Genomic DNA, 13019 nt, shown 5'->3' with positions numbered 1-13019 from the left:
TATGTAATTTTGGCTGCACAGCAGCTCTTAAAGAAAATGGTGTCATTGTCCATCTTAAGTAAATTCAGTATTGATTCACTCCGATGTAAGAAACAATAGTTATTAATTCAGTTAATTTATCTATATCAGCACTGAAGTGAACAGTGATGTCATTGTCCAGCTCAGTTCAGTTCGCATACAATGGTGTCAATGCAGATCAAAACACTGTTAAATATATCAAATGTAATCTCTGTGACAGACTGGTCAGGGTGACTTTCAACCTTTGGCCTGTGGTAGCTTGAATAAGCTCCAGCCCCTGGATATTTCAGAAATATATATATATTTTAAATTTTTTTATAAAAGGTAAAAAGATATAAATAGACGTAATGAAAACACAAACCTTTATTTGTCCACTATAACAGTGGCTCAAAAACAAACAAACAAAGGTGGGTGGCCATGTCTTCCTACTGGAAAAAAGTCAAAACAACAACTAATAAATGAGAAAATTACAGTGGTGAATTAAGTTGCCATGTAGGTTTACTTACCAGGATGGACATGGCAACCAATGCACCAGCACTTCTTTACGTCCCTGTGAATTAAGTAAGAAAAAAGAGCCAATTACAAAACAAATCATTACATTTCCATCTTTACACATCATTACATCACTTACTACATTTTTAAAGCATTTAATGTAACTCAAAAACTTTAAACAAAGCACCATTGAAAGCCACCATCCCACCATCCTCATGTGGTATTACTGTGGTACAGCAACACACCAGCACAAAAACAGAGACAGGGGTAGCTGCAGGTCGGAGTAATGGGTGTACCGAAAGGTGGCGTGCTGAAAGGTGAATGCTACAACAGAAACTATCCCTTAACCCTATCCCTAACCTTAACAGACAGCTTTCACTACCAATTATAAAGACCTTTCTCCAACTTTTAACATGCCCCAACCTTTCTCCACACCCAATGCTCCAACATGGCATGACCCACACCTGCAAAAACACACTAAAGTAGGTTTTGTCATCAAAGCATGCAATGTGAAATTTGAATTCCAATTCATAATTTAGGATTCTTATCATCTTAACCAAAACTGACCCATAAATGCGACCCAAACAAAGCCTAACAGACTGAAGAGCAACTTCAACAACTGCTGTTAACATATTCAAAAGCAATGGAAAAACACATCTAAACTGTACATGCTATATAGTTAGATAAGTTATATTCATATTAAACTGTAGAAGCCAACACTGTAGTACTGTACAGAACATTTTATATTAATATATGAATTCACAGTTCTTCACCTTATTTATTGTTTGTGTACTGATGTGTAATATTCTACACTGCCTGTACTCATACTATAGTCAGAAAGCAAATAAGAATTCCATTCCATATGTTTATTTTTTAGCAATAAAGTACCCTTAACATTAGCATATATTCAATGTGAAGTTATTAACATTACAACAGAGCTAAATATTTTGGGATACTGATCCATTCATAGTTTAAACAAAAACATACATTAATTACTTAATTTAATACATTTAATAAATTATTTAAATTAATTTACTGTACATGAAAAGGTCACGGTATTATGGAACACAACATTGACAGATTGTAGATACAGATTAATACCAACCTTTCTGAGATGTGTCTTAGATACAAATTCCACTGGAAATACATCCAGAGATGCATGGAATGGACATTCTGTACAAATGTAATTTGGTTAGAAATGTATTAATTACTTAATAACTAGAACAGAGAATGTCTAAAAGTTAAAAAGCAGAACAATTTTTAAACATCTAAAAATCTAAACAGCACTGAAACAACAAATATAAACATCAATATTTTGAGAACTTTCCAAATGGATGACAATGTGTAATAGACTAGCTATGCAAAGAGCTAAAACACTGGTCTGAAACTCAGTTCCTAGAGGGCCACAGCTCTGAACAGTTTTGCTCCAACCCTAATCAAACACACCTGATCCAGCTAATCAAGGGGCACGTTCAAGCTTAAACCGGTGCACAACGTTTTGCTACGGTTTCCGGGTTGAACACCATATTAAACAAAATAGACATGTTTCCTGGAAATGGTCTGCAACGAGGTTTGAGATACGTTTTCTCTTGTTTGGTGGGTGTGTCAAAATGCCCAATCAGCAGCAACATGTATATAAACCATGCGGTATTAAAGAGACAGCTCACACAATGGGTCCAAGTAAAGTCGTTTACAAATGTGTCCGCTGGAGCTCAGCATACGCAACAATTGAAGATATTAGAAGACATGTTTGTCATAAGAGTTTTATAGTAAAAATATAGCATATCAATATAGCATATCAATTCTTCAAAAAGAACACAAAGAATGGCCTTCTCAGCTGCCATAGTTGCATCTCTTGTGTCATCAGAACAGGGTGTTCAACGTACCACCGTTTCCATTTAAAAAACGTTTTGCAATGTTTTGTCGGGGCTGAACACAGCCCAGGTCTTCAGCGTTACTAGCAGGTGTGAGTTGGAACTAGTTGTAGCTAAACTGTGCAAGGCTGTGGTCCTTTCAGTTTAAGACCACTGAAAACTGAATTGTATAACATTTCATACCTGTGTCTGTATTTTTTTGGCGCTTTCTTTTGGCTGCCATGTTGACAGCTGATTTGCTGTAAAGTAAAAAAAAAAAAGTTTTAGCTTTGTTCAAGTACATGTCAAAGAACAGTTTTCATTGAGCCTGAGTTCACATTGTTCCTTGCTCATTGTATAGGCTTTACCCAAAGGTCCCTTTAAGACAAGTAATTTCACACTGCGATCATCTTTGAAATGCCTCTTGGGCATCCAAATGCAGCTCCTATCTCTCTGAATGGGGAAAAATCAAATTCTCCAAATGATTATGATTAAATTTCCAATTTGAAAATCACCAATAAAATGTTCATAAAGCATTTTTAAAAAACTTTTCAGACTGCAGTAGCCAATGCGCATGTGCAGTCATACACGCGTATCTCAATTCTGATAGCAACCGGAGCTTCTAAGGCAGCTGGGATGAAGTGGTGACTTTTTCTAATCAACGATTGGTTCTATTATTTAGAATGTGGGATTAATTTGCCATGTTGTGCATAACATTTTCTCCCATTAATGAATAATAGGAATGTAATGTTTTCCTATATCTAGAGTCTTTGTTTCACCCCATCTTCTTCCACTCACCAATCTGGTTTTAATACGACTCCCTCTATCTCTTTTCTTTCATCCATTTCATCCATCTTAAGTGCACTAATCTTTTGTTTCTCTGCCTGTTTCTTCATCTCCTTTGCCTGTTTAGTCTTTTTTGTCACTTTCATTTCCCCTTCTTCATTAACAGGCCTCTCTGGTTCTTCCCCCCCACTTTCTGTCTGTTGTTCTTCGATCTGCTCTTCATCCTCCAATCTTTCCTTCATCCTCAAATCTACATTGTTCTCTGATAAAATGTTCTCTTCATCTTCTGCAGCCTCGTTTATGTCCTGACTCTCTGTCCTATCACCCTCTGTGTCCTCTTGTTCTTTTTCTGGACTTTTGAAACTCTGTTCCTCAACAGGCCTCTCTGGTTCTTCCTCCCCACTTTCTATCTGTTGTTCTTCGATCTGCTCTTCATCCTCCAGTCTTTCCACTTCTACATTGTTCTCCAGTGTAATGTCCTCTTCATCTTCTACAGTCTCTTTCAAGTCCTGCCTTTCTGCTTCATTACCTTCTGTGACCTCTTGTTCTTTTTCTGGACCAAAACCTTAAAAAGTACAATTAAAGTCATATTAAAATACATAAATTTTTTTTAAAAAAAAAACCAGTTTAACATAGAAACTTGTATAGCTACAGAACTTACTGTACACATAAAATATGAGACAAACATTTAAGTATCAGTGCTTGCAAATATGATTTACCTTGTAAAATATGCTCAAAGAGTATGAGCATTTTTTCCATCACCTTATGTCCCTCAGGTGGGAACTCAAAGGGACACTGGACCTCCGCTGTCCACCTATGGGCCTTTGAACACTTCCCCAGTAGCAGAAGAGGAACGTATCCCAGCACTTTAAGTTTTTCCATCTAAAATAGAATGTCAAACAGTACAGCTTTCAAAAATGGTTCATAATTCTGAAAAAAAAAAAAAAAAAAGTTTAAAGAAATCTGCTTAGCCAGATGTCACTCTAAGCTAACATGTGTTTTTTCTTGCTTGAACACAAAAACAGATTTTTTAAAAAATGTCCAGGCTTACTATCTATATTTTACCATACATACATTTTGAAAGGCTATTCAGACTGTCAACTTTCAACAATATCCAAAAACAGAACTTGTGATCCATAAATGCATGCAAGTCTTATTTCAGAAAACAACAACTACCAACAACAAAAACAAATCATGGCTTCTGCTAAAGTTCCTTTTAAGGAACGTCAGTTCACTTGGTGGCCATATTTGCAATGCCTCCAGGCAGCTTTTTTTTTTATTACTTATTTACTTGAATGGGGAACTCCTGAAATCTCAAAACATATTGTAAAATTAGCAATGAATCAGACATGAACGGTGTCATAAGATCAAATAGACTTAAACCTGTAGATTTTGTTTTGATTGAGTCATTGTGCATGTGCAGAAGTTCTACTTTCTCTGGGAACCAGAGCTTCTAATGGCAGCTGCATTGATGTTTGACTTTACCAACTGCTTATTAGCTCTTTTATTTATAAGAGTTCTGCCCATTAGTGAAAATAATATGAATTACTTTTTATTTGAACTGTCAGTTAACAGGAATTACAATTTATTCATGTACATGTATTAATGTATTATATATGCATGTAATGTACTTGTATGTAAAACAACTTTATATTATATAGTCTCTTACATAAATGTTTTAGTTTAGAACAAAGTGTGAGGTAATGAAATTAGGATGCTGAACTTTGCTTACCATGATGGCTAAATTGTCAAAGACTTTTGATTGATTCCGTGACTTAACTGTTGTTTTAGCCCACTGATGGGCCTGGTCACGAAATTTTGCCAAACGCACTGATTGCTTATATTTAAAATCAAGCAATTTTCCACACTACAAAAAGAGAAACAGAATTACATTGAGTATTAAAACAAATGCAATGCCATATAAATAAACAGTGTTAGTTATGCACAATCACCTTAACACAGGACCGGTGTCGGCAGTTCATCTTGATCCGGCAATGTGGACACTGGCGTAAAGTTGAACCTGGCATTTGGACTATACAAAAACAAAACAAAATGTGTAAATTTGACATAGCATAACAGACAGACATCACATACAAAACTTAAAGATAAATTAATCTTTGATAAGTATATAGTTTTTGAGAGTATATATATATATATACACACACACACACACACACACCATCATTCAAAAGTTTGGAAACGGTAAGATTTTTACTGTTTTTAAAAGAAGTTTCGTCTGCTCACCAAGGCTGTTATATAATTAAAAATACAGTAAAAACAGTAATATTGTGAAATATTATTGCAATTTAAAATATCTGTTTTCTATTTGAATATATTTTACAAAGTAATTTATTCTTGTGATCAAAGCTGAATTTTCAGCATCATTACTCCAGTCTTCAGAGTCACATGATCCTTCAGAAATCATTCTAATATGCTGATTTGCTGCTCAAGAAACATTTATGATTATTATCAATGCTGAAAACAGTTGTGTACTTTTTTTTCAGGATTCCTTGATGAATAGAAAGTTCAAAAGAACAGCATTTATCTGAAATACAAAGCTTTTGTAAAATTATACACTACCGTTCAAAAGTTTGGGGTCAGTAACAATTTTTATTTTTTGAAAAGAAATGAAAGAAATTAATACTTTTATTCAGCAAGGATGCATTAAATCGATCAAGTGACAGTAAAGACATTTAGAATGTTACAAAAGATTATATTTCAAATAAATGTTGTTCTTTTGAACTTTCTAATTATCAAAGAATCCTGAGAAAAAAATATTGTATACAAATATTTTGCCCAATAGTACACAATAAATGTTTCTTGAGCATCAAATCATCATATCAGAATGATTTCTGAAGGATCATGTGACACTGAAGACTGGAGTAATGATGCTAAAAAAATTCAGCTTTGATCACAAAGTATAAATTACTTTGTAAAATATATTCAAATAGAAAACCGTTATTTTAAATTGTAATAATATTTCACAATATTACTCTTTTTACTGTATTTTTAATTAAATAAACGCAGCCTTGGTTAGCAGAAGAAACTTCTTTTAAAAACCTTAAAAGTCTACCTCTCAAAAACGACATACTTATTAAAGAATAATACAGACTAATTTATTTTCATTATCATGAAAAGTATTTCAGGGATGGCCAAGATAAACACCCTAAAAAGTATGTGATTGTGCAGGGTTGTTAATCCACACATCTGTGATCTACACGTAATGCCTGCATGGACATAAAGTAGTGTGATCTCATCATAACGTAACCAAAAAACATGATGCGCACAGTTGACCCTCACTAAATTTTATCCCTAAAACATTTAATGAGAAATGATTTTAAACTGATATTAACCGCCTGACAACTGTAGGCCGACATGTGCATGCTCACTTAAGAAAATAAAGTTTGAATTATTGTATTTACAATAATTTGAGTTATCAAGAACTGATACTTTTTTGCTAATATATATATATATATATATATATATGTTTTTGCTAATTACTTACTTGGGTATTCTGATGATTGACGACTTTGATGATGATGCACGAGGTCGCACGATGAGGGGGCGGGATATTGATGATGGCGCTAAAAAAAGTTTAAACATTTGATTGGTTTCCAAGCGGGAGTGGGTGGTTCCTGAAACAGCGAAGGACTAAAAATCAGGGCAATACACTTTTTTAATTTATTTTTTTATTTATTATTAATACTTTTACTATTACAAATACAATCACAAACAAAGAAACAAAAATTCGTGTAACATTAAACAAGCAAAAAAAGAAAGAAAAGCAGAGAGCAGATTAAATAAAGCAGACATATAACTAATTCACATTGAATTAATGATGCTTCTGCAAGCATTTTTCTTTCCCCGTCGGGGATTGTTTAGAATTAAACTGTATTATGTAGTAGCAACATTCGTCCCCACTAGAGATGATGAGTAAGTTATATAGCCTACAATAAGTTTCTGTAAAAAAAAAAAAAAAAATATTCTAAATAAGTATTCTAAATCAATATTTCTGCATATGCTGCTTCGGCACCTGCACGAGATGAAATCGTGAATCTTCGTTCGATTGAAGGGGCGGGACGATGATGATGACGTTGACTATAATACATTTCTGTGTGCAGTACATACGCATTTTCTATCAATGGAAGTTTAACGGGAGGGTTTTGCGTACCATATATACGCCAAATGTGACTTTGGCGTGTAAATACTACGCCGAATGAAAATGCAAACTCGTAGTATAGATACGCAGTAGCAGGAGACTGGGTTGACCCTTGATTCTTAATACTAACATGTTTCCCAGAAGACAAAAAAAGTACAATTTATTCTGTTCGTCCAATTCAAAAGTTTACATCCCCGACTCTTAATGTGTCGTGTTTCCTTCTGGAGCATCAGTGAATGTTTGAACCTCTTTTAATACTTGTGTTTGAGTCCCTCAGTTGTCCTCAGTGTGAAAAGATGGATATCAAAATCATACAGTCACTGCTGGAAAGGGTTCAAATATGCAGAAGATGCTGGAAAACTGAAGAATCTGCAGGACCTGGAGATTTTTTCTGAAGAACAGAGCTCAGTTTAACTGCTCAGAACAAACAAGGGACTCATGAACAACCATCACACAACAAAAAAACAGTCATGGATCATCCAGGTAACCACACACAGTATTAAGAATCAAGGGTATGTAAACTTTTGAATGGGGTCATTTTTATAAATTCAGCATTTTTTTTGTCTTGTGGACTTTATGTAAACAACTGTTATGTGAAATAGTTTATTAAGGACAGTACTAAATAAAAAATAACATGCAATTTTTATGATCCTCCTTATTTTGTTAAAATGATTCACATTTTTCTAGATTCTGCAAGGGGTATGTAAACTTTTGAGCTCAACTGTATAGACAGTGTATATAAGTAATTTATTATTTAGGAAAAAATGACAGAGTTTAGAGAGTTTATATATTTACAAGAGTGTGTTCACAGAAGAGTGACAGAAGTATTTTAAATGAATCTGTTACCAGCAAAGAGTGACAGATGATTTCATCAAAAATTCATTTTTTTATTGTTTTATATGATGATGACCTATTAAATTGTATCCTTAAATCTCATTATTTTACTGTTTTTTGTTAGTTTTTTGCTCATTGCTGTGTGATTGTTAGGATCTTTTTGGTGATTGTCAGTGTTGTTGATATGTGAGAACACTGAAAACATCAGCCTGTGATCACTGAATGTGACACAGTGACACTAGCAGCTCCATGATCTGCTCTCCACTATAGAGGCCTAAAGCTAGTAAGACTCACATATTTCTATATTCTAGTAGTTCCATTGGTTCTGTCATAGGAGACTCTGGTGTTGTGTTTAATTCATAGTTTATAGCGCCTCCTTGTGAACACTTGTCATTAATGCAGCTAGATCTTCTTAGTGGCCTCCTGTGTATTCTCCATTTATTTTAGTCTTTTTTTTTTTTATTTGGACATATATTTTGTTAAATTTATTTAGTTAAATAAAATAGAACGACCAGGTAGCTCATAATGTCCTGTGCCTTTCACCTGGTCTGCAATGATGAGACTAGACTTCGAAGGTCCACTCCATGATTTTAGAAGATAGTTTTCGATCTTCTAAGTGGATTATATTTACACGTATCTATATTTATTGAAATAATAATAATAAACATGTAACGACTCAAATTATTTTATTTATTAGCGTATTCAACTATTTATAATAATTGAAATAATTATTAATACCAATAATAAAACTGAATATTATTATTCAGTTAATTTATTAACATATTACTTTACTTTCAGCATTTATTTATTAACATATGTAACTATAAAAATTGAAAAAAATAATAAACACTAACTATTAAATAACTAACTATAAGTTATAACTGTTATTGTTTACAATCAGGCACGTGCACACATAGACATAAAAGGGGCTTGAGCCCCTGCCCTTTTTCTTCCTCGAGAGAAAGTGCCCTTTTTTTCTGCTTTTTTTTTATTTTATTTTTTTTTATTTTTAATAAATGAACATATATTCCTGTTTGCGCACAGCTTCCATGTCAAACAAATATATTTAGGCTGCTGAAAAAAAAAAAAAAAAAATACTATATTAGGTCGGCTTTGTCGAGTTCAGATGCCCTCCCTCCTCGACACGCCATTCATTCCCGCACCCATGCGCGCCACGCCCCACCTCGTGTTTGCTGCTGACTGAAAACTTGTGACAACTATGCCCGGGAAAATGCAACTGCTGTCTGGCGATGAGAAGCGAAAAAGAAAAAAGCCCTAAATGGATCCATCCCGTGCATTTCTTTCAGGTACAGTATTGCATTAAAATACGAGAGGAACGTCGCCCAACGTAGCAAAGTAAAAGTACAGATTTTTCATTAGAAATGTACTCAAGTTAAAGTAAAAGTGCCCACATTTAAATCTACTCTAAAAAGTACAAATTTTCCAAAAAAATACTCAAGTAAATGTAACGAAGTAAATGTACTTCGTCACTACCCACCTCTGATTCCAACACATTAGGCCTAATTGATAATTAATTAAGAATATAAAAATGGTTGTGTCTTATTGGATGATGGAAACTCTCGGAGGACATTTCTCGGGAGTGACTCATTTTTGTGTTTATCTTATACATGTAGCTTTAATATCTTTGTTGTTATCTTTTTGCTTGTGGTATAGCCATATTTTTCTGTTTATTATTATTGATTGTATAATTTGTTGAATTTAATAAATTTTTTCTTGACTTTGATTTCGTTGTCTAATCCCTCTTTTATGTTACGGCTTGGAAGGAGCGGGTCGTAACACAGGCAGCTCATAATGTCCTGTGCTTTCACCTGGTCTGCTGTTATGACACTAGATGGTTTTGGATCTTCTAAATGGATTATATTTAGATATATTTATATTTACTGAAATATAATAATAATGATTAACATGTAACAACTCATATTATTATTTTTTTGTTATTTATTTTTTAACTTATTCAACTATTTATAATAATTGAAATAATTATTAATAATACAAATAATAAACATATTAACTATTTTATTAGCTACATGCTAATGATATATTTTATTGGACAAAACAGCATACTTTTAAAAAGAGTGTGGCAACACTATTTTACAGTGTCCTTGTTACACGGTACATGTAGTTATTAGAGTGATAACTATAAATTGGTCATAATAACACCATAATTATAACTTTTTAAATAATAATAATAAAAAAAAAAACTAAACTAAACCCTAATCCTACCCTAAACCTATAGTAAGTACATGTTAATTATTTTTACTTACATGTATAATTACACTAACTCGGACACCCTAAAATTAAGTGCTTATTACAGAAAAAAAAAAAAAAACTTTAAAGGAATATACTTGAGTGCTAAGCAAGTAAATGTGTAAATCAAGTAAAATCAAGAAAGTAAAAAAAGTAAATACTTTCAGAGGACCTTTCAACTTCAGTCCATATTAAAGTACTTTAAAAAAACTATAGGGTAACACTTTACATTAAGGTTCCCTTTGTAAAGGGTTTATAAAGGTGTTTGTTAATGAGTAATAAGTCATTTACAAATGTATTATAAATCATTAATAATGCAGTTATAACTGCATGAATAAAAAGGGCAACTTTAATGCAATACCTGCCAAATAGTGAGCCGTTTTTAACTCACATGTTATAAATGCTTAATAAATGTATTTATTAACACTTAACTCAAAACCAGATTTCTGGTTTATTTCATGATGCAGCAAAAATTGACTATCATAATTAGACTGAAGGGTGTTGTATTTGTGCTTTTCTTATTAATATCTCATGACTGCCACTTTTCTTACTATGTTGCTTACCAGAAGTTTCTGTCTTACCCATGATACTCTCCAAAAAGGTCATGATGCCTATCCACAGCAGTGTATAAAAACTGATTTCTTGTTTTTTAAAGATGAAATTCCAACTTTATTTTGAAAATAAAACCAAAGATAATAACCATAACTTGATTAGATATTAATAATGAAAAATTTAATTCCAGTATTAGTTACCTGTAAACCTTAATGTAGGGTGGACACTTGTGAAACATTTATTCATGAGTTATAAACATTAATAACCTGTGAAAGTGAACCTTAATGTAAAGTGAAAACCTGTGAACCATTTATTAACGAGTTATAAACTTTAATAACCTGTGAAAGTGAAACTTAATGTAAAGTGGAAACCTGTGAACCATTTATTAACGAGTTATAAACATTAATAACCTGTGAAAGTGAACCTTAATGTAAAGTGGAAACCTGTGAACCATTTATGAATGAGTTATAAACATTAATAACCTGTGAAAGTGAACCTTAATGTAAAGTGGAAACCTGTGAACCATTTATGAATGAGTTATAAACATTAATAACCTGTGAAAGTGAACCTTAATGTAAAGTGGAAACCTGTGAACCATTTATTAATGAGTTATGAACATTAATAACCTGTGAAAGTGAACCTTAATGTAAAGTGGAAACCTGTGAACCATTTATTAATGAGTTATAAACATTAATAACCTGTGAAAGTGAACCTTAATGTAAAGTGAACCACATGTGAACCATTTATTAATAAGTTATAAACATTAATAACCTGTGAAAGTGAACCTTAATGTAAAGTAGAAACCTGTGAACCATTTATTAATGAGTTATAAACATTAATAACCTGTGAAAGTGAACCTTAATGTAAAGTGGAAACCTGTGAACCATCTATTAATAAGTTTCAAAAATTAATAACCTGTGAAAGTGAATCTTGTTCAATGAACATGTAAATAAGTGTCTGAAACATTACATTCAGTTTGACCTAAGTATGAGCACAATGGCCTGAATAAGTTCAGAATGATGATGATGATGATGATGATGATGACTTTACTGGTATTTTAAAATGTGGACAAGAAAAATGATAAAGAATGGGTGGATGTGATCACACTTTTGACTGGTGGTAGTTTAGGTTTTACTCCTGCTCCATTGTATTTTTAAATTACATAAACACAGTTACTGCAACAATATCCCCAGGTTTTACTGCAGTGAAGCTCAGGTTTTCTGTAAATGATGATGATTGGATGGGTTTATTCACCTGTGACACAGCAGCCAGTGTCAGGGGCTCTTTCAGAGGGGTGGGCTGAGACTCTGAAAACACACATCCCTTCTCAGTACGAATAAAATGACCTTCAACCTCATCAAGAGGGAGAGCGTCTGTAAAACACACAGAACATGATTAAATCACAGTCAACGTGTAAAATAGCATATTGACATCTGAATCTTACCTATAAGTTTATGTGATAATGTCAGTGGTATTTCTCCACAGTATTTCACATTGCTATAAAAGTGACTCTTATCAAAATCTCTTTCATTACAACTTTCACTCTCACAGAATTCTTGTTCGTCGCTAAATGTAGCGCTGGCGACGGCCGAGAAAAATAAAAATAATGTGAAATCATGTTTTGTCATTACATCAAGCTCACAGACATCATCTTTTTTACTATTTGTATCCTGTTCTTCATTACATCACGGAAGTAGAAAAATACATCAGAACTGTTTCCTGTTACGCAAACAATCCTTGTGTTCCACCAGAGGGCGCTCATCGGCTCAAAACCCGAATGCTCCATTTATGCTATATTCGGGACTTTTTTATCTTTTTGGAAATGTATGCGCGCTTTAAACTATAACCGATTAAATCTATTAATTATATGGATTCAGAAGCTGTCGTACAAATGGAAACTCTCGGAACTTTCTCACTATAATGATTAAATAAGTATCTAGACCAATAATCACAGACGACTGTGATTGGCGCTGTAAAAAGTAACAGGTACCATGTGATCATTAATAATACTCCGAAATGAAGATTGAAATGAATGCAGCCTAATGAATATGTGATTT

At 33.1% G+C, this 13019-nt stretch overlaps 2 protein-coding genes across 3 annotated transcripts in view; one reads left to right on the top strand and one right to left on the bottom strand.

Moving 5' to 3' along the window:
- LOC127505699 (protein adenylyltransferase SelO-like) overlaps positions 1-12654 on the bottom strand; it is a 136785-nt gene extending 124131 nt beyond the window's left edge. Inside the window, exons 1-2 of one of the 2 annotated variants that reach the window (XM_051881443.1) lie at positions 12407-12653; positions 12217-12335 (exon numbers count right to left, since the gene is read on the bottom strand). In XM_051881443.1, the coding sequence (XP_051737403.1) occupies positions 12217-12335; positions 12407-12590 (303 nt within the window). In that variant the 5' untranslated portion in view covers positions 12591-12653. Of the gene's footprint in view, positions 1-12216; positions 12336-12406 lie in introns of both variants that reach the window. The other variant, XM_051881442.1, reaches the window with a different exon arrangement.
- LOC127505683 (NACHT, LRR and PYD domains-containing protein 12-like) overlaps positions 1-13019 on the top strand; it is a 312016-nt gene that overhangs the window by 266067 nt on the left and 32930 nt on the right. The gene's annotated exons all lie outside the window — the stretch shown is intronic.

Source organism: Ctenopharyngodon idella, chromosome 23, assembly GCF_019924925.1.
Source record: "Ctenopharyngodon idella isolate HZGC_01 chromosome 23, HZGC01, whole genome shotgun sequence".
NCBI classification, from domain to species: domain Eukaryota; kingdom Metazoa; phylum Chordata; class Actinopteri; order Cypriniformes; family Xenocyprididae; genus Ctenopharyngodon; species Ctenopharyngodon idella.
This window is presented reverse-complemented; position numbering and strand designations above follow the sequence as displayed.